Genomic DNA, 23,164 nt, shown 5'->3' with positions numbered 1-23,164 from the left:
AAAATAGCATTCAGTGTATATTTTGTAGTTTGCAGTAAATTTTAAACTTGGATTTGAATTCTGAATACAGCCATGTAGGCTGGGTCCTGTGCTATCTTCTACAGTTTAAGGCCTACAATACATTCAGTGTGTAGCCTAACGTCCCAAATTGAAACCTAAAATGGTGCTACATTACCAGACTAATTCTGCTTCCAGTTGCCTACCCCCAACCGAGATAGGCTTACGTAAATTGTACTGAGACGACTGAGACAATTAACCGTCTTCCCTATCACCCCAGATTCCTTCACTCACTGCTTTCTGTGGTCGAGTGTGGTCGGGATTGTGCTGCCATCTGGCGTCAGGTCAAAGACTCACACCAGGACCATGGTCCTCGCATTACCATCAACCTAGGTTATGAAGGTATTTTTGGTGCAAAACTACTGAGCACCTGTGAGTGTGGAATTTGTTGTTGTAGAGGTCGGCCACACATGTGTATCAATAAATTTGTAGTCAAAATTTGAAGTTGCAAACTTGTAGATTTTTTTCCTTTCCCGCAAACACAACACAAGAGTTACACCTTCTTGAATCCTTCAGTGCAAGTGCACAAATCCAATTCTACAAATCACAAACTGAGATACTCGTGCACTCACATTTTTTGCTACAAATGCTGCAGTAAATATGGTGCAAAACACATTCACACACCTGCACCAAAAGACGTGCGTTCACAGACGAGTTTTGCACATCCGCAAACAGTATGTGAATTCATGCAATGAGAGTTGAATGCTTGTCAAATATTTTCTCACAAATTAAAGGTTTTATTCTTGCACATTGTTCTAGCACAAACACAAGAGCATAACTACAACTGCTTGAATCTGCTGCTGTGAGTCTCTGACACAAGTGCGCACACACTCTCATTTTGCACCACATATCTGTGTGATATATGGTGCAAAAGTGATTTGTGCATTTGCAGCCAAACGAGTTAATTTTGGCGCCCAGCAGGTGGCGCCCTAACGCGCAAGTGAAAAACTCCGCGAGAATCATCCCGAGCTGCTTTATTTTCCTGAAATCACTAAATCACAAGCACTGAAGGATTCAAGAAGGTGTAACTGTTGTGTTGTGTTTGCGGGAGAGAAAAAAAAATCTACAAGTTTGCAACTTCAAATTTTGACTACAAATTTACTGATACACATGTGTGGCCGACCTCTACAACTACAAATTCCACTCTCACAGGTGCTCAGTAGTTTTGCACCAAAAATACCTTCATACTAGGTTAGTAGTAACAAGTTTGTCGTTGAAATCACGTTCTGTGATTATATGGGAACAATCAAAACAGACATTATTTCTGCAAAACTGCACTAAAATGTACACAACATGCCCACGACCAGAGAAGGCATTACAAATAACAAAACCATCGCCTCTTTGCTGTCCCCAGCGAACAGATGGACGTCTTTGGCCATTGCGTCGCATCTTTTTCAAGATAAAACGTTTCTTTAAACTTGCCTCAAGTTTCTTAAAACGTTCCTCAAAATCTGCTCTTCTGTTCAATTGTATTGGGCAGTTTAATGAGTAAAACATGTTTTGCCACCAACATTGTTTATTATTAACATACAATGGCTATAGAAACACCCAAAGTGTTGTATTACTAACATAAACATTTGTAATTAAAAACCTATTTCTGCAAACTGATAACGTATGCAATATTATTGCCACATTTATGATTTCATCCTGTTTGCTAAATTAAATTAAATTAAACTAAATCAAACTAAATTAAAATAAAGTTCCCGGTTTCTGAATGGCGGACAACACCGTTGCGTCGCGTCCTGGTAGGCTACTACCTCTCGTATACGGTCATTGATTGGTCGACCGGGCACCGACGCCAGGACAGAGATAGGCCTACTCTTATTATAGGGAGATGGGAGGGTCTGTAATACTTCCAATTGGAGAACCCGTAACGGCTAACAAAACCCATTGACATCCATTCAAAAAACTAGCATCTGGTCTCCTTTCCTGCGTTCCGCTGAAACCAAGGCCGTTACGATTTTTTGGCTATCTAGTGGCGGATTCCCTACGCAACGCAAAAAGACGTGTCCTACAATGTGGACAGCTTCTGTGGGTACTGTATATTATAGGGTTCTTAGTTTTTATTGCGTCGCGTCGCTCATTCTATTATATTATTATCAGTCTATTTTGGGTGTTGTTCTGAAAGTAAAGGTTGTGTTATAGGCTACTTGTTAAATTTCATTACCACGGGTTCTGAATCACAGCTCAGACCAGGGGGTTGACGTCAGTTCTGCGAGTCACTCCAATGACCAATCAGTTGCAAACAAGCAGGCGCCGCTGTCTGCGAACTGCCAACGCGTTATGAGCGGAATGACAACCCAAGGCTGAACGCTCCCGCGGTAAGAAATCGTGATGCCAATAAACGAGAGAACAAAGATAATAAGAGCAAACAAATAACAGGAGCAAGCCAGCATATCCTGTCTTTGAGACGTCTCCATCTTTAGTCCAGAAAGATGCGACTCGCATGGGATGCTTTTTCTGTGCTTCATGTATTCTTCATCTTCACTTGACGGAAGAGGGATGGAGACGCTCGCTCTGTGGTTGGTGGCAATTTTTGTTTAGAAATATTTCACTATTGATGTATGATTTACAGCTAGATTCTTACATCATTTACGGATCTTGGTTATCAGAAGTGAATTAAAGGGATACTTCACCCAAAAATGAAAATTCTGTCATCATTTATTCACGTTCGAGTTGTTCCAAATCTGTATAAATTTCTTTGGTCTGATGAACACAGAGAAAGATATTTGGAAGAATGCTTATAACCAGACAGATTTTGCCCCCCCCTTGACTACCATAGTAGTAAAAAATACAATGGTAGTCAATATTGCCCCAGAACTGTTTGCTGTACACTCTTCAAAATGTCTTCTTTTGTGTTCAACAGAACACACACAAAAAATAATAAAGTAATTGTTCCTACTATGGTAGTCAATGGGGGGCAAGATCTGTTTGGTTATAAGCATTCTTCCAAATATCTTTCTCTGTGTTCATCAGACCAAAGAAATTTATACAGATTTGGAACTCGAAGGTGAGTAAATGATGACAGAATTTTCATTTTTGGGTGAAGTATCCCTTTAAGTATAGGCACATTTTTCCCCATGCAGCAGGGGACTAAATGGAATTAGTCTAAAAATAGCACATTCACCTTCCTTTTCACTGTTAATATGCTATGAAGTATATTTTACATGCTCCTGAAGAATTAATTTAGCTACTGCAACATCCAAAAAATAATTGTACCACCAGGTTTTTAAGGTTATTTTCTTTCTTTGGTGTAAAATATGAACATATCAGACCAAGTTTATTCGTAACACAGGCAGGATTTAGGGTGCCATAACAACATGAGGTGTAGTGTATTATCAGTGTATTTTTCTGAGAAGTGTATTTATATTGTATGTAACTATGAAGATGTTGTCTCAGTCTGTACACTTATCTCTCTGACTCTTCCTCTTGTCGCCCTTACAGTGATTCACCCTCCTGCCGCAGCAATGAGTAACCTGTTTCAGAACACCTCTTTTTTTAACATGGATGTGCTGGAGGCGAAGAATGTGTCGTTTGTCCCGTCCTGGGAGCTAGAACCTGTGCCCATCATCGTCAACCCATGGGACGTGCTGTTGTGTGTGACAGGCACGCTCATGTCCTGTGAGAACGCAGTGGTGATCGCTCTGATTGTCTACACGCCCACCTTGAGAGCACCCATGTTTGTCCTTATCGGAAGTCTAGCGTTCGCAGACCTCCTGGCCGGCCTGGGCTTGATACTCAATTTCATTGTCACCTACATAATTGATTCAGGTTTTGTCTCTTTGCTGTCGGCGGGGCTTCTCATTACAGCATTCTCTGCCTCTGTGCTAAATATCCTTGCAATCACAGTGGACCGATACTTGTCCCTATACAACGCATTGACGTACCATACCGAGCGCACAGTGGCTTTCACCTACATCACTCTGATACTCATGTGGGTCATCAGCACCACTCTCGGCTCGCTTCCGGTATTAGGATGGAATTGCTTGGAGGACGAGACCACCTGCAGCATCTGTCGACCCGTGAACAAGAATAACGCCGCGGCACTCGCTGTGTCCTTCCTTCTGATTTTCGCTCTCATTCTGCAGCTGTACCTTCAAATCTGTAAGATTGCTTTTCGGCACGCCCAGCAGATTGCAGTTCAGCGTCAGTTCATGACTACCTCACACTCGTCTTCCACAACGAAAGGGGTCTCCACCCTCACCACAATCCTGGGCTCCTTTGCACTCTGCTGGATCCCACTCGCCATGTACTCACTGGTGGCGGACAGTCGTTCCCCTGTGATATACACTTACATCACGGCTCTTCCAGCCATCTGCAACTCCATCATAAACCCAATGATATATGCCTTCAGGAACCCTGATATTCTGAGATCTTTAAGGATTGCTTGTTGTGGGTGCATGCCTTACAGTTTAACCATGCGACCCAGGACCCCCAGCGATGTGTAGCACGTCTAAATGGAAGCACAACTTTGGCAGTGACCTGTCTATAATGTTTAAAAGCACATATCATGTATAATCCACATATTGTAATCCAGTGGAGTGAGGGTGCACTTTTCATATGGGTTGTTTGGTAACACTTTACATTATACTGTAGTGTTCATGTTAGACACAGGTTGCAACAGTTCATTCTTGATAATTGTTCATTCCTGTTATGCTGTAACTTTAAAAAGGAATATGCTCTTATTATAATTTTAAAAAAGTATTTCCAAGAGATATGGAAATATGCTGTGGTCAAATTTAGGCACTCAAACTTTATTACGTATTACTTGATTATTTCCACAATGGCAGGAAAATGAACAGGAAACCTAAAAGATGGAAATACGTAAGGGTGGTAAATTGAGCTTGTGGTTATACAACCTGTATATAACCTGTATATACAGGTACTGTATATACAGGTTGCCGGTTTGATTCCCAGGGCCGGCGGGTAACGACTGGGTGCCCTTGAGCAAGGCACCTTACCCCTACTTGCTCCCCGGGCGATGCAGTGATAGCTGCCCACTGCTCCGGGTGTACGTGTGTTCACCACTTGCTGTGCGTGTGTTCACTACTCTCTGGATGGGTTAAAAGCAGAGGTCACATTTCGGATATGGGTCACCATATCTGACTAATAGGTCACTTTCACTTAACTTTTCACTTTCATACAGTAATAAAAAAATATTATTACAGTAATAATAGTAACAGCAATAATAAAAACATTTGAGTTAACATTGAGTTAAAACTTTTATGACCAGTTTCACAGATAAGGTTTAGGGCTAGTCCCAGACTAAAATGAATGTTTAAGCTGTTTTAACTAAAAATAACATGCCCTGAAATATCTTAAAACATATCAGTACCATTGTTTTGTCTCAAGGTACACACCAGTAATGTTAGTTTCTAAAGCATTCATATAAAAGTGACTTAAATATCCTAATTTAAGATAAGCCTTGTCTGTAAAACCAGGCCTTAGTGACAAAATCCTTACAATGAATATTTATTGGTATTAGTTATGAACAAATGTAATTCACATGTTGACAAACTTAAATCAACAGAGTATATTTAGCCATATATGCTGGGAACATAAAAAAGTACCACATAACAGAAATTATCCAATAATCACAGTAATAACAATGTGAAGACCAATAACACAAACCTTCATAAAATGTTTGTATGCAGTTCATTAGTATTACTCAGTATTTATGTAAATTCACAGTTATGTGAACACTGCAATGCCAAGATTTCTGTGGTGTGGTTGCATAGATAGATGTTCTCTGCATTTAGATGATAAGTTAGTCTTGGATTTAAATCAATAATTGATTATGGAATAACATGGTATTTTCCAAATACACTTAATATAATTGTAATTGTGATCATCAACAGGGTATATGTAATAACCCGTATGTAGCATATACTGTATATTATTTTATTGCCTGTAAGCACTGTGGTGTACGTGCATTAATTTCTTCACCTTTACACTTGAGACACTTGAGAGAATGTGTTATTTTAGGTTTGGCAATAATGTTCATAATCTTAAATATTCAACATTACGCATTCCAAAACAATGTTGTGTTTCAGAACCATGGACAGCGCATACCAACTGCATGGTATATCTTTCAGAATGTAATGTTTGAACATAATAAGCAAATCGTTTTTCTTAGAAATACAGTACAGCCAACAACTGCCTTACAAATACCCCTATGGCGCATTGAAGGATACCATTTATCATAGGGATGCACCGAATGTTCGGCCACCGAAAATGTTCGGCCGAATATAGTAAAAAATGCAAGTTCGGTGTTCGGCCGAATATGTGAACTGGCCGAATAAATTTTACCGAACATGACTCGTGATACGATCAAGCAGCAACCAGCGCAGAGAGAGAGAGACACGCGTGCGCTTTATTACTGCCGCAAACATTTTGGCAGTGCGTGTGTGTGTGTGTGGAGCATTTTAAAGTGTCAGAGAAAGACAGCACGGGACTTGCCGCACGGAAGTAAATTTCCGAATGAAAGCGTCTTTACCGGTCGGCAACTTTACTTCAGACGGAAGCGGGCTGTCTGACAGTAGCCCCGCCGCTTGCGACATCCTTTGACATCATACAGTGGTCGCGTGCACACAGTTCCCTGTACTAAACAACTTGTCAAAGTATGTTCTGTGCACCTTCTGAGAGAACAGTCAGCTTTTGTGGGCGGAGTTTGGAGGAGAGACGTGAGCTGAAATGGTTGTCAGTCAGCATCAGTCAGAATTGCTTGCATTGGATGTTTTTATTTCTCAAATCATTTTGCAATGTAGCCTATAATAATCCAACAGTTTTAGTTTATTCCTATTTTTAGTTTATAGCCTAATGTGGAATGACACTTTTTAATAAACTGTTTTGTTGTAGGGGTACAAAGTAACTTACATTACATTCTTTTAGCAGTCAGTTATAGGCCTAATTAATATAGGCTATTCATGGAAGGAGAGGGCTCAATTTTTTGTTTGAATTTACTTTTTTTTGTTCAATTTTATATTAAGTTGTATTGTATTTTATTGAAAAGCAAGACAAATGATAAAAAGCACATTTTGACTATTCAGTTTGTGCAATAGTGAAAAAAATGGCTTAATAAATGTTCAGTGTTTGGTATTATTTGGCCTTCGGCCAAGTGTTTCACATCATGTTCGGCTTCAGCCAAGAATTTTCGTTTCGGTGCATCCCTAATTTATCCTTGATTGATTGCAGGAACCCCACCAGTGGTGCATTTTAGAAACCCAAACACATGTCACTGACAACTATAAAATCAATAATGCATCATGTTCAGTTCAAGTTGTATACATTATTTATAGTGTACAGAGGCCTCTGTTTGGGATCTTGATGTTTTGCCTTTGATCTCACAAGTGTGTTGTTTTACCACACATTTATATACTTAACACAGAGATAAGCAGTGATAACCGTTTTATGTAAAACAATACAGACAACATATAGTTGGTCATTTCATTTATGCTAACACTAGTTGAATGATGGACCTAAAGGTTGTCAATGTTTGGTGGAGTACTCCAGTTTTCCAACTGACTTAATTTGTTGAACACATTTCAAACAGTGTTTCGTCATTTTTCTTTTTGTAAGTGATACAGAACTAGACAGATATTATACAATTGTTTTTATAGTTAGAAAAGAAAACATCTCTACATTATTCACTGCAGGGATACAAAACCGTATAATCCTGGAGTCTATGTGTGATGTTATCAGTGTGTCTCAAGACAAAATTGTTGGTTTTGTAGATGCAGCCAAAGAACCAATTTTAATATGTTGTTTGGAGAAATGAATAATTACAATATTATATCCAGCGTAAGATAATTTTTTGAATGTACTGTCTGTTGCCTAGATTTTTATTAAAGCGGCTGTGATTGTCTCAGACTGACCACCTTTGTAAAACAATCACCCGGTCTAACATTGAATGGTATACACAATTATTGTTTTCTGTGTAATGTTGACATAGATCTATATTTTTATACTGCCTTAGAAAGTTTTATTCCATTTATGTTGTTGAGTAATGTATTTAAAGAATAGACTTTCGAGATGTCTTTTCTGATGGTTCTATAAATAGCATGCCACAGTGCCAACCAATCTCTGGCTACCATTTACACCAGCTATGAATGACTGTGTTCAGAATGGTACTAACATACTGTTTCCTGTGTATTATATACTGTATGCTAGAAAGTATTGGAAACGCATTATGGAACGATAAATAGAGCACTACATTTCTGTCACTTAACCTCATCAGCCGTCGTGTGTTTTGGCAGTCTGATCAAATAATGAGTAAATTACTTTCAGTTTATCGAACATTTAAAGACATTTAAGTTGAACACAATGCATTGTGGGATACAGTTCACACTTCGTTGTGGTCTTGTGGGATTTGCATAGTATATATACACAATTCTGCAAAATAGTACGCTTTTTCTTTCATGTGTATGATGCTGTAAATATGGCTTAAACACAACAATCATTTTATATGCATAATGTGATGTACAAATCATTTACTTTCATGCTCAGCAGATTTAATAAGCTATTCATAACAGTGACTTTTACTGTTAAGTATTAAATATGTGCTGTTACTTTACTAGAGGATTGGACTAATGAATTTTGGCTGGAACATGAAACAAAATGTACACATAAATGCAATAAGGAACACAACTCTATAGATCAAATTCAGGGATAGGCTTGTTGCCCCTGCAACCATCCATAACACACTTGCAACTATATAGCAACAATTCAGATCACCATTGCCTTAGCTACTACCTGACAATGCTTTAGCAACACCCTTGCAAACACCTAGATAGAACACCCTAGCAGTATGCTTATTACCCAAACCTTATTAACTGTAAAAAAACACACAGTCAACAACCCACACTGTCCACTCACCACTGCACTACACACTTAAAGGAAATATCAATGCTCTAAAAAGGGACACTTTAAGACACTAGAGAGGATCTTGTAAATGCCCATGTTACTCATTGACATTGGAAAAACAGGTAGTGTGCATCTGTTGTTTATCAGCGTCTCGTCTCTCCACTCTGTTCCACAATGAGTCAGCGGTGAGCTGGCGGATGTATAACCGACAGATGGAGTCTTGCTGATGCAAAAGGATAGCAACGTCACAGCCTAGGAGGGAAGTGTCATGATTCTGCTTCATCAGGTCATGTCTTTCTTGGTCTAGTGGCAGGATCATGACAGAGCCTCATGTTTTGTGTGGAGAGAGGCATGTTATTGTAGGTTCTGACATAACATGCGCTCTCTCCAGTCTCATCTTTGGCCCCGCCCCTCTCGTTTCCTCATTTAGCTTCCCATCAGTGTTTCATTCCCGACACCTGTTCCTTGTTAATTATCCTGTGTTAGTCTCTCTATTTAATGCCATTGTGTTTGCTGTCCTGTGCTCGTTCGGTTTGCATACTTGTCTTGTTTGCTTTGTGCCCTGCATATGACGTTAAGTCATTCTTGCTGTGTGGATTTACTCTGTCAAGTTTAGTTCTAGCTGTGTAGTTCCAGTTCTTGTCAAGTGATGTTTTAGTTTAGTCCTTTCAGTTTATCGTGTCCATTATTGTTATCCCTTGTTCTTAGTTGTTCACCCCCTCGTGGGTTTTTGTTTTGTGTTTGTTTTAAAGTCATCGTGTTCCCACCACCAAAGCTGCCTGCAATTGGGTTCATTCTCACCCCGATTCGTGACATTACGAACGAGCCTAAACTGAACCCAGCAGGCAGCATTATGGAGAGTACAGCAACCACCTGATGGCCTTGTACCGCCAATCCGGTATGGTGGGAGGAAATAGCCTCCCAGTCACACGCTGGAGGTGGCCCGTTCCCAGCCCAGCGCCATCGTCCTCTGCGGGACTACGCTCGGGAAGTCGAGGCCAGGAAGGCTTCCGTCCCCAAGGTGCTGGTCCGTGCCTACCTGGTGGCCGGGATGGACGACCCTCCACCTTTTCCGGAGCGGGAGGAGTTGGTCTATCAGCCGTTCCCACAGTTGGTGGAATGGCTGCAGCTTCGAGAGGAGCTGGTCAAAGGCTCCTCGTTCCGGTCTGGTGTCCGTACCGGAGGACTGCATTGTGGGCACCCTCACCTTGGGGAACCCAGCACCTCCCTTCCCGAGCTCGGCTGGTCCTGTTCCTTTGTCCTAGCTTCCGTGACAAGCGAGGGAGGAGGGCGTCTTGGGGGACGTCTTCGGACTCCTCCGGAGCGGAGTTACCCACGCCCCCCATCGCTTCTTCACAGTCAGCCACTAACCCGGTGGGCCGGCTAAAGAAAAAGAGGCAACAGAGGGGATCACGGAATCCACCCCAGCCGGTAGTCCAGCCGGCACCCAGTCCGGTATCCAGTCCGGTGCAGCCGGTGTCCAGTCAAGTCCAGCCGGCATTCCAGCTGGCATCCAGTCCGGTCCAACAGCTGGAGTCCAGTCCAGCCGGCATTCCAGCTGGCGTCCAGTCCGGTTCAGCAGCCGGAGTCCAGTCCTATCCAGCCGGCATCCAGTCCGGTCCAGCAGCCAGAGTCCAGCCCAGTCCAGCCGGCATTCCAGGAAGCTGAAGATATAAACAAGACGCCCCCACCACCTGACTGCTAATTGAAAAAATGCGTCTGGTCACCTCTAAGGCAATTCATTCCCCATAGCCCTCTGTCTTCTACATGTTAACTGCCAAAACATGCTTGGGATAAGATTTAATGATTCATTAAAAAAATGAAAAATAATAAAAAAACAACTAAAATTGTGAGCTTTTTGACTATTGCTATCCAGATGGTCTCATAGCCATGGCAATTTGTGTGATAAAACAGTTATATCTTCCTTCAGTACAACAAAATCCATAGCAGAAGGAAGTTTGTCACACATCTTATATAACTTGGCATTATAAAGTCAATTGTTTCTAAAAATTCTTTGAAAGTACTACAGTTCTTAAGTATTAACTGTCACAAATAAATGCATTGTAGAGCTCATACATTGTTTAAAAGATGGACAGCGTGACGCTGATTCCTTCCATTGTAAAGCCCCGGTCAAATTGGAGTTTGAGCACGCAAATATTTGTCGTATGCAGCTGCGAATATTCACCATATAACATCTTATAACTTACTAAAACCAAACTTATTTAAAAAACTAACACTTTGACATACATCAACGTGATAAAAATGGACGAAAACAACAGAAAACATCTTTGGAAAAAAATATTTGAAGTGTAATTGGATTTTAGAGCTTTGCTCCTGTCCCATATTTGTTTAAAAGGTGAGGGCGGGGTTTATGACCTGTACTGCAGCCAGCCACCAGGGGACGATCTAATACAAAGCCACTAGAAGGCAAGCCTGCAACCTTTAGCAAAAAAACGTAACGGCTAATGCTAACACCCTGGCTTCAGCAGAACGCAGGAAAGGAGACCAGAAGCTAGTTTTTTTAATGGACGTCAATGGGTTCTTAGACACTCAAATGTTGCGCGGAATTGCGTTTCATGATATTGTAACTATTCATTTTGCCCAGTGTTTTACCACTCAAGCAGGCGCATTCCGGCGTGTTCAAGTGGGAAAGTGACGACACGTGCATACCCTCTATTGGAAGTATTACAGACCCTCCCATTTCCCTATAATAAGAGTATCATCTTTGTCTAAAGCTGCGTCTGAATTCGCTCACTTGTTCACTCATTCACTACTCCCTATAGCGAATGCTAAATAGTCCACTATATGGTGTAGAAGTGAATGAAAATGAGTAAACAATTTCGGACACTGACGTAGACATTCGTCATAACGCTTGTATTACACCTGTGTGGCTTTATGGATCGTTTTGTAAAATGGTAAAGTTCATTTTTACATTATTTGTCACGTTTATTGTATTAGTTTTTAATAAAGAGAAGAAAACATATGTTTTCCACGTTTATTTACCATTACATTAATTACGTTTAATAAAATTACTTAATATTTTTAAAATAAAACACTGCTATATATAACATTCATTTAATCCGTTTATTCTCAAAAAGTAGAAAATTACAGTCAACAAGAACAACACAAGTGTATAAACGTACATTCGTGGCATTAATGGTCACTCTCCTCCAGCTGATTCCAATCAGACGGTTGATTCGCGTTGTATCATGGCAGTGAGCGAGGCTGTGTCCGAAATCGCCCACTGTACCTTCATTCACTATTCACTATTCCCTACATTAGTTCACTAATATAGTCCACTTTAGGGAGCGGGTGAAAACGAGAGTAAATTCGGACACTCGGTGCACTGGAAATTCTGCAGGCACCATCTTCTGCCGAGACACAGGAATTCATTCAGCGCAAGCATCACGATAGATGGCTAGCAGCTAGTTGTGAGTGTACATCGGTTGTACACTCATTATTATGATGCATCATGGGATTGAATGAGTGGACTCAATAATGTCCACTATGAATTCGGACACCACTAAAAATAGATGTCCCCTCAAATAGTGCACTATATTAGGGTATAGGGGGCTATTTCATATACATCAGATATCAACGTTTTTCGGGGGGCAAGGACCCCTTAGATGAGAGATGCATGGAGCAGGGACTCCCTTATACTAAATGTGTAAACAGAGCTATTTAAATAGAAACAACCCTTATTGTCACAGCAATATTATGTTAAAACATTACATTAGCACTATTATGCATGTTATCGTTGCACATACATACTTTTCTGTGTATTATTGTTATTGTTAAAATGGATTGTTTGATTATTTTAAGGGATTTGCAGCATCTTACATTTTAATTTTACTGTTAGATGGACAGTTAAACATTTACTTATCCTGAGCCTTTTTTTATTAAATGACTGACCCTGTTTAATGGCACAAAGACCATTCTAGTGTCGCTTGTGTAACCAAGACAAGAGCCGAATAATAAGCAGCTCGTTTGAGAAGCATTAGCAGTGATAGTGGCAAGTAGTCACTTTTCTTGCAGCTTGAGATGTAAAAATACAGAAGAACAAATAATTTACTTAGATAATTCCTTTGGAAATGCGTTTGAGTAAACATGACGCTATCGCAGAGTTTTTTGACCTGAGGGAGGGCTTCAAACAGACCAATCACAGCGCTTGCGGTCCGTGTAGAGTTGATGCGTTGTTACATTTTTGGAGAGGTGTGCGTCAGGCTACGGCATAGGGTACGCGGCTACACACGAGTATAAACTGAGTTTAAGGGCGGCACTGCCTTGTACATCTGCATGGATTGAAACTGATGCTGACTTGACTGTTAGGGGTTTATAGAAATCTGAGGCCGAGGAGTTGACGTTGATGTTTGCTGGATGTGGGACATAACTGGTTAATTTACTTGTAATGGATCCGAGGGAGAGGGAATTGACGAGTTGATCGGTAGGCAAGCTGGGGTGGAGTGAGTCAGAGACTCCACTTCCTCCGGGTGCTTAAGAGGAATAACATTGACAAGTGTTTGCTCATTCGTTTTTACCACTCAACAGTTGAGTCGGTGTTGACTTACTGCATTACAGTTTGGTATGCAGGCTGTTCTGCTGCTGCCAAAAAGAGCCTGCAAAGGGTGGTGAGAACGGCGGAAAAAATTATCGGCTGCCAGTTGCCTCCCTTGGAGGCTGTCGCCTCGGCACGCTATCTTAGCAGGGCACAAAGCATTACCAGAGACTGCTCTCACCCTGGCTATGGCCTATTTGAACTGTTACCATCTGGTAGGCAGTACAGATCAGCCAAAACACATACCAGCAGATTCAGAAACTGTTTTTATCCCAGGGCCATAAACATTTTAAACAGTTATTTACATTAAATCTGTACAAAACTAAACTAAACTAAACTAAAACACATCTATGCTCTGTTTGTATTCTTAGATCTCCTTGCATTTAAGATCTTCCCGTTGTCTTTATTTGTTAGTCGATTCTATTAGCCAAATATGCTGCTCTGCCACTCTATGACTGCTTTCGTCTGTCTTTTTGTATAATTGTATAATAATTTTTTGTATAATGTTTTTTTTTGTGGTTTTCATGTTTTGCGAGAGGTGCATAAAGAATCTTGTTGTTTGCTCTGACTACAATGACAATAAAAAGCTATTCTATTCTAACTCTGATAAAACACCTGAAGAGGCTAATCAGTGACTTCAGGAACAGACGTGTTCAACTTAATGTTGGGCTGCGCAGATTGTTTGGCATATTGCATTAAAGTACCGCGAGAGTGATTAAAATGCGTATTTGTGCAGCGCCGCATTAAGTTGAAAGCATCTATTCCTAAAGACGCTGATTAGCTTGTTGAGGTGTTTTATATCAGTGTTGGGGCTAAACTCGGCAGGAAAATGGATCTCGTGGGCCAGAGTTGAGAACCACTGCACTAGAGTATCATGATACCAAATTGTATCAAAATGTGAGCAAAGTAGTGGTGATTCATCATTTACATCAACAAATAAACCAAGATTTACCAAAATAAGCCTAAATGTTTTACTAATTTTAAATGTTTTTGCAAACTCTAAAGTATTTAATTGACACTGTTCTTGATGGAATGCATAAAATGTGCAACAGTTCATCTGTACAGCAATGATATGCCCACTTTAAACGTAAAAGCAAAACGATCAGCAGGTTACGGTAGTGAAACATTCGACCAATTCGTTTCAAACAGATTCGGTGACTCGCTGATTCGCTGATTCGTCCGAATCATTCGAAATGAGGATTCCTTCAAAACGAAACGCCGATGTTGTTCAGATAAACACAAACGTTCTGTTTTAAACTCTGAATTGGTGAAGTAGTTCAAAAACAGTAATTTAATGCTATTTAATAATAGCTTCGTGTTTATTGAACTGTATAACATCGTTCGCTTCTGCAGTTGTGCTGATATTAGGAAAACACTTGCTATTGTCATTGTGAATAGCGTTAGAATCATTGAACGGCAAGAATACGACATAATAGTTTGCAACATACTGGGCCGGAGAGGCTTACGGGGCAACCTCGCGCTTGGGCGGCCCTGAAGCAAAGGTAACGTTTGTGGAAAAGGAAATGTGGGGTGAGAGAAGGGTGTCTGGGCCTGCGACGCTAGCGGAGGCAGCATCACGCTAGAGTCTGGCGGCGGGGCTGAGCCGCTGGCGGAGTCATACTCACGCTGCCGGGACGGCTTGGACGATGGGGAGATGTATGGGAAGCCGTATGGGAAGCCGAACACACCAAATGTGTAACTAAACGGAGCGGTGTCGTAGAGCTCGCGCAGCGCTGACATGCCAGTGGCGCGGTTAATTGGGCCGAACCGTGCGATCGACTCGACCGCGCAAGGAGGACGAGATGTTTGCGCTGCCGAACGGCCGGGATGGCGCGAACTGATCCTCAGCAGTGGACCAATTACAACAGCGCAGCGCGAACCAATTAAATCAAAGGCGCCAGTGGTTTAAATTTGACCCATAAACCTCCGCTATGGTTAGGCGTATTGTTGAAACTATATTAAGTAGTCCTAAGATTACATTTCTATTCAATATTTATACACAGGAAAAACGGCAGAGTATTTTTTTCAGAGTTAATATTTTTTTCCTCCAAAATAGTAGTTTTTGCTCCATTTTGAGTGAAAAGAGAAAAACGTGTCAGTAGAGTGGGAGCAAAATTACAGAGCAGCCTAACTGTGACTCATCCCCCAAAACGCTGCCCCGCCCTCGCAAGGTTTCGTTTAGCAGCACACCATTAGTAACGGCTGTAGACAATTGTTCCTGCTGCTTGTGGGATTTGAAGAGAAGTTGGATGTTAAAGTATGTAAGGTTTTAAATTCTGTATTCATTTTCATATTATTTGCCTCTTTTTTGAGCTCATATCATTTTGCCGCGTTTTTTAATATTACAGAAATCGCTATATTAACTTGAGAACTAACGTTAACTGTTCAGTTAGACTAAGCTATTTTGAAAACAAATAGCTAAAATATTAAGAACGTAAAAAAAAAATAGCTAACTATCTTTTAAATGTTTTCCACATAACTATTAAGGGGAGCAGTTGAGCTGTGCACCACATGTACTTGACTCGGTAAAGAGTTAAGTTAACGTTAGCCTTCATTGGATTGCTGGAGGCCATTTTGATGTTATTATCCCTATTCGGGCAGTTATTGTAACGTTATTTTCGTTATGTATTTTAGCAGCCTTTACTGTTAGTCATGGTCATCGTTCGCTGCTGACAGAATATATGCTTCTGCTTAGGGCTGAAACGATTCCTCGAGTAACTCGAGTTATTCGAATACAAAAAATCATCGAGGCAATTTGTGTTGCCTCGAAGCCTCGTTTAATCCATTTAACTACAGTACACACGGAGCACTGCGTTTCCCCACGGACCCTTATTACTAACACACAGCCCGCTAAACTTTGTTACAGGGCTCTCAAGTCTTACGCATTAACCGTGTGACACACGCATGTTAGTCTGTTCACACGCATGTCTCATGCTGATAAAAAAAGTGATCGCTTATTGAAATGGTGAACTGCTATTTTACTTGGTTTTAGTCTATTTTTCGAGTAAAACTTGTTTTCCGGCTGCATTGAGTCCATAAAACTACATGCGGACTTGTGGATGCCGAATCCTGTTATTTACACGTCATCTGTCTGTTCTGAGTGAATGAACTGCACAGTTTAACATGCTACACGTGTGACGCTCATGAATTTGTCTGCGTCTGCGCTGAATGAGGACATAAACTTAATCTCCAGAGTTGCTCTGAGAGTTTACTTCAGCACATTTTACTGAGTGAAGCTAACGCCCTAAAAAATAAGCGTCTTCCGACGACCTGCCAAAATAAAAGTCAGATTAACTCGGTATTTTTATGTGGACAAATATATTACTATTTAATATTAAAAAAAGAAACTAAAACTAATTTAGATAAACTAAATGCATCATGCATAAGCTGAAGTTAGTTGTTTACCTTTGAAATTATTCTTTCTATTTTTATTAATATTTCATTTGTATTAGGCCTATATTGCATTTTGAATGTAATATGGCAATGGAATGTAGTAAATGGGTTTAGTTTTCACAGATATGAATGTATGCAATTTCAGAATAAATATGTACATTTTTCAAAAAAGGAAACAAATTAGTTGCTCATTTTAAGAGACCTGTCTTAATTTCTCTTGTATATTTAGTATTGCTCTTTAATAAAGAAAATGTACTTATTATCCGAATACCCGATTAATCGACGGAAAATCAGTAGAATACTAGATTACTAAAATAATCGATAGCTGCAGCCCTACTTCTGCTGGATGTTAAAGTAAGTAAAGTTTTAAAGTCTGTATTCATTTTCATATTATTCGCCTCTGTTTTGAGCTCGCATCATTTTGCCGCGATTTTTAAATAATACAGAGATCGCTTTCTCATATTAACTTGAGAATTAGGTTAGGATCCGTTATTTTAAAAGCAAATAGCCAATATTACGAACGTCAATTGACACCAGTAAAACTAACGTTAGCCAACTAGCTTTTAAATGTTTTCCACTAAATTATCGTGATGAGCAGCTGAGCTGTGCACCACATGTACTTGACTCGGTAAAGAGTTAAGTTAACGTTAACCTTCTTTGGATTGCTGGAGGCCATTATGATGTGCGTTATCCCAATCGGACGGTAATTGTAAGGTAACTTATTTTCGTAAAGCGTTTAGCAGCCTTTACTGTTAACTTTAGTCACGGCCATCAATCACTGCTGCTGCTTGTGGGGTTAGAACAGAAGTTAGACTGAACTGTTTTGAAAGTAAATAGCAAACTTTATAGATTACGAACATTAATTGACACCAGTAAAACAGCTACCTATGAAATGTTTAACTAGTGTGAGGAGCAGCTCGAGCTGTGCACCACATGTACTTGACTCGGTAAAGAGTTAGCCTTCATTAGATTCCTGGAGGCCATTTTGATGTGTATGAGCTTATTCGGTTGGTAATTGTAAGGTATAGTTCAAAATTTACATGGCTAGTTGGTGATTTTATAGTCGTCCGAATCCAGAATGTTGGTGTGTCAATTCAAAAATTATTGTTTGAATCTGTTTTGACACTGCTAAACGATAACTGTTGCGCTTTACCTTATGGCTGGAGTACACTACAATACTTTTAAAATCTGAACATATTTCTTTAAACTAGACATCACACACTTGCAGACTTTTTGAAAGTTTCAGATTAAAACACACTAACTGATGAAATCTGCAGACTGGCACAGACTTTCTGCAACATGTCCAGACTGAAAATCTGAGCAAAAGTCTTGTAATGTATTTTAGCCTTTAATTTTCATGCCTTTTTAATATGTACACTTTTATTATCCGAATGCATTAACGTTAGTTAATTACCGTCTGAATAGAACTAATGAACACCATGCTTTAACAGAACTATTGGACAGTTATAACAAATGAAAAACATATTTTTTTATGCGTTTTATTCTTCATCTGACTGTGAGTGTTATCGCTTTATGTTCAACTTTGTGTTTTGGTTCCTTTAGGATGCAAACCAACAATGCTGTCAGAGTGAAGTTCAGAGCAAGAAATTCATTTTTTCGTCGCAACCTTTTACATTTCAAACGTTTTTGGAATGCGGTAAGATAACTTTATTATTGTTAATATCATTAATACTTTCCCTCTAAAAATAATTTTAACAGTAATATAATAAGTGTATAATTGTAACTTATGGGGGTATAGATATAAGTTTTAGTTTCTTTGACATTGCTGATTTGCCAATGGTTTGTCTTTCCTTAGTTCCCAAGAAATTTGATCTTCCTACAATAAATGTTAAGGTCTTTGATGACTCGAAGACAGAGGTTGATGAGGAAGCATTCGAATATCTGCTGACACAACCAAACCTTGGTGTCCTAAAAATGATCATCCCAGGCACAGCAAGTCTTGATGGTAAATTCTTTGACATACTTATCAAGTTTCAAACGTATCATGACAAATGTAACTTCATTCAGATCTACAGCTTCCAATTGTGGTCACAACTTTACCCATTAGACATGTATGATTCATATGCAACACAGACTTTCAATGTGTAAACCGTCGGAATGAAATTCACTGGTTTCTTTAAAATTTCTGCCCTGATCTTTTTGCAAGGGCCTAGTACAGGAGTCACAGATTTGCAGTTTGAAATTGTTTTCATTTGGGACTCTGAATAACAAAAACACTTCATATGTTGTAGATAAAGTTTAACTGTATGACCTCATTTCAATATCTGTAGAGATTTTAGTTCATCCACACATCTGTACTCATCAAGACTTTGCCATGAATGTGCCTGGAATACTGAATCTGTTTGCGTGAGTGGTTAATGTATTTATATCTGCACATCTTCTAAGTGAAGTTATGTCAAAGTAAAGTAGGAGGGTGTGTTCAACCAAAAACAAACCTAAAAGCCTAAAACTAATTGTTTTTGTTTTCCGCGTTTCCAGGTTGGGACAGCGACATGTCTTCGATTCTGATGCTGGTTCACCTTTTGCCTCCCTCAAGTCAAGGCCGCAAAAGACCGGGAAAGATCTCAGCTAGACAAGCATGTGATCGTCTTGTGAAATTTATCAAGGTAAAGCTACCGATAAAGCAGTTAAAATGACACTAGTTCATAAAGTTCTGTTATTGTGTTACCTTAAACTTGCTTGTTCCTCAGACAGGTTGTTAAAGATCACCTGTCCTTTAAATGGTTGTTTTTGTGCTATTCTTTTCTACTTGGCACATACAGTATACAGTTTAAGACATCACTGTTCTTTTTTTCATGTTGTATATTAGGGCTGAGACAACTAATCGATAATAATCGATGATGAAAATAGTTGTCAACGAATTGCATTATCGTTTAGTTGGTCTGTGACATCACTTGTGAGCTGCACAGTTATAAATCAAGCACGTCTTCTTCCCTTTTAAATGTTTAAACTTGTCTCTCCGTGCGCGCGTCTCCGTGCAGCGCGAGGTGCGTAGTTTTAAAGTCAAACGTGTCTCTCCTTGCAGCGCGAGGTGTGCAGTTTTAAAGTCAAACGTGTCTCTCCGTGCGTGCGTCTCCGTGCAGCGCGAGGTGCATAGTTTTAAAGTCAAACGTGTCTCTCCTTGCAGCGCGAGGTGCGCAGTTTTAAAGTCAAACGTCTCTCCGTGCAGTGCAAGGTGCGTAGTTTAAAAGTTGCGCGCGTCTCTCCGTGCAGCGCGAGGTGCGCAGTTTTAAATTCAGACGATTCTCTCTGTGCATGGGTCTCTCCGCGCAGCGCTTGGTGCGCAGTTTTTAAGTGAGATGTGTTTTGCATGCATCTCTTAAAGCCGCACAGTTTTGAAGTTTAAAGGGGAGAGGTGTTTTAAATGACAAAATTAAAGATTATATTTGTAAATCCCAATTTGTGGCGTTTGCACTTTGCAAAGTACATAATAGGCTAAATACCCTGATTTGGGGGTTCATTTATATCAGTGGTGGCAAGTAACGAATTACACTTTTTGAACTATACTTGTATTATTTTTCTGGATACTTTTTACTGTACTTCACTACATTTGAATGACAAATATCTCACTTTTCATGCCACACATAAAAAAAATTTTTTGGCCAAGCGCCCCATCCCTCCCACGTTTGGGAGAGAGGCTGCTTCTAATATGACACACCTGAATCAACTCAGCCTTTGTGTGTTAATTAGGGAGACAATCACATTTTTCAACAATTTGGGGAGCAGGTAAATGAGTTCAGTTGTGCATACTTTTCCCATCTCTGATTTAGTCATTATAAGCAAAAGATCTAATTAAACTTTTTATCCAATTAATCGAAAAAAATAATCATCCAACTAATCGATTATCAAAATAATCGTTAGTTGCAGCCCTATTGTATATTGACTTACTGTTAAGTCAAATTGGCACTAAAGTGTTTTCATTCTTTCACAGACCAGTACCAGTATCCAAGGGCGCTTGGATAGCATTGGAGAGAGTCTTCAGACCGCGTATACTTGCTGTTGGGCCGAACAGAAGTAGGATCCAGTCTTGGTTTATTGTAATTGACAAACATGCTGTACGCTGCAAGGCCTCTAACTCACTGGCATGTGTTAATGAGCTTTTCAAAGCTCACTTTGTCTTTGGCACCTCATACTGTCAGGAATTGATTTGTTTATTGTGCCATATTGTTTCATTTTATTCTTCTTCATCTCATCTGTAATATTGTTGTTATATATTTCAAAACTGTTTGAAAGAGGAGCTTGAAAAATAAAATTGTGACATATACAGTTGGTTTTTGATTTTATTTTCAGACTGAAAGCAATGTTTTCATTTGAGGTCTTTTTAAGGGTAAAACATTAATAGTGTAATTCAGAAAAATAACTCTGGATAGAGTCAGCTATTCTTTATAGTTCACTCATAATTGATGATAAACAACTCTGGAGGGGAAGTCAATTGTTGCAGAGTTAATTTAAAGCTCATCTGAACAGAGTTAAAAAGCAGCAGAGTTAATTTAGTGTAGCTCTGAATTGAGTAAAAAAGAACGAGAGTTAATTAAAAAAAAAACACAAAATAGAGTAAAATATTACAGCACAGAGTAAAATATTAACACTATTTTGAGCATAATTCACTCTGGAAAAACAACTCTTATCAAAAGAGTAGCTTTTACTCTTTTCAGAGAGGGACCAAATGTTATCTGGCACAGAGTAAAATTTTCTTCAATTTGAGTAAATTTTACTCAGGCAAATTTACTGTGTACCTTCTTCTCATGTTCACAGATCCACTAAGGCCTCACCCCTGAAATTACGCGAGAACTGAAATGCTGGTCTGGGTGTTTGTGTCAAAACTTGCCTATTAAAAAGGCATCGAGTCTCATTTTGTACATTCGGAGAATTGTCTCATCAATACTATTTAAAATATCAGGACTACTTAATATAGTTTCAACGATACGCCTAGCCATAGGCGTTTTTGAATTTGGCGCCTTTGATTTAATTGGTTCGGGCTGCGCTGTTGTAATTGGTCGGCGCAGCGCTGCTGAGGATCAGTTCGCGCCGCCCCGGCCATTCGGCAGCGCAAACAACTTGTCCTCCCTGCGCGGTCGAGTCGGTCGCGAGGTTCGGCCCAATTAACCGCGCCACTGGCATGTCAGCGCTGCGCGAGCTCTACGACACCGCTCCGTTTCGTTCCACATTTGGTGTGTTCGGCTTCCCATAGTGATCTGTGGTCTGGAGCTTGGCGGAGTGGTGGACAGGGGCTAGCGGTGGTGGAGTCCTGCTACTGCGGCTTGACGACCAGAGGCCCTTCTTCGCCTGGGCCGGAGTAACATTAGGAGTTTGGTCGAGGCAGTTCGGGCTTGTTTTGTTAACGGCTTGCAAGGAGGAGTTGACTTCGTTCTCAGACGTAGCGGTGATTGGGTGGACCAATGCTTGGGGAATGTAGAGAGAATGCAGGTAAGACTGCTTGTCTATTTGTAGAAAAGTTATTTTGTGCTGATAGGGCAGATGCTGTGATTGCTGATAGCGGACCAGTCGGGTTGATTATATGCTCATGCTCTGCAGCTCCTCCCTAACTTAGTTAATTAAAACATCATACTTATCCATCAACAAGTTGAACTTGTCAAGTTCACGTCTTATGCTTTATGTGCAAATGACGTGTGGTGTGAGGGGCAACTTCAAGTCGATCAGTTTAGCAGCAGCTCTTAGAAAATGTGTTTAGTGGTAGAATCCATGGGTCCCTGTTAGAGGCCAGCAGCCGTGGATGACTCTCACTAAATCCTTGGTGTTTCGAGTCTGACGTCAGCACACAACCGTGTTTTATGACAAGTTTAACAATCATAGGTAGTTTCGATGGTTATAGAGTTAGGTTAGGGTTACCCCTAGTTCACACTGCACGCGTGAGCAGAGCGAGAGCAGCGCGTATTTTTTTCGGTGTGCATGTTATCAAATGAGTGCTTTCATACCGGGAGCAGGAGCAGCGCGTCAGCGTCAAGCAGGAGCGTCGCGTGAGCAGCACTGATGCGATGGTTTCGGCGCCGAGTCTATTTTTGAGAGGGGGTTCAATCTTCAGCTGGCTGGCAGGAGCTGCCACTGGCAGGTCACGTGACCCGGCACTCCCGCCACTGGCAGGTCACGTGACCCGGCACTCCCGTCACTGGCAGGTCACGTGACCCGCCACTTAACAGCTAAACAGAGCCAGAAGATGCGCCGATTTTCACGCGTTCCCACAGCTCTTCTGTATAAAATTTTTAATATTTTTTATTTTGCATTTGTTTATATGGATGTCAAGCTTGTCCATGAGAA

At 40.4% G+C, this 23,164-nt stretch overlaps 1 protein-coding gene across 1 annotated transcript; it reads left to right on the top strand.

The window, feature by feature from the left end:
• The first annotated feature begins 1,938 nt into the window (after positions 1–1,938).
• On the top strand, positions 1,939–9,050 carry gpr185a (G protein-coupled receptor 185 a). The gene is made up of 2 exons (XM_057361259.1): positions 1,939–2,579; positions 3,502–9,050. The coding sequence occupies exons 1-2, from the start codon at positions 2,504–2,506 to the stop codon at positions 4,503–4,505; spliced, it is 1,080 nt and encodes a 359-aa protein (XP_057217242.1). The 5' UTR covers positions 1,939–2,503; the 3' UTR covers positions 4,506–9,050.
• The last annotated feature ends 14,114 nt before the right edge of the window (positions 9,051–23,164 follow it).

This window comes from Triplophysa rosa, linkage group LG19, assembly GCF_024868665.1.
Source record: "Triplophysa rosa linkage group LG19, Trosa_1v2, whole genome shotgun sequence".
Taxonomy (NCBI): domain Eukaryota; kingdom Metazoa; phylum Chordata; class Actinopteri; order Cypriniformes; family Nemacheilidae; genus Triplophysa; species Triplophysa rosa.
The sequence above is the reverse complement of the archived record's forward strand: the minus strand, read 5'-3'. Positions and strand labels throughout refer to the sequence as shown.

Bases quoted from the DNA above. Each gene is read 5' to 3' on its own strand.
- gpr185a (XM_057361259.1), top strand. From the start codon at position 2,504: ATGGGATGCTTTTTCTGTGCTTCATGTATTCTTCATCTTCACTTGACG. The intron at 2,580-3,501 runs GTTGGTGGCAAT...TCGCCCTTACAG, and splicing joins ATGGAGACGCTCGCTCTGTG to TGATTCACCCTCCTGCCGCA.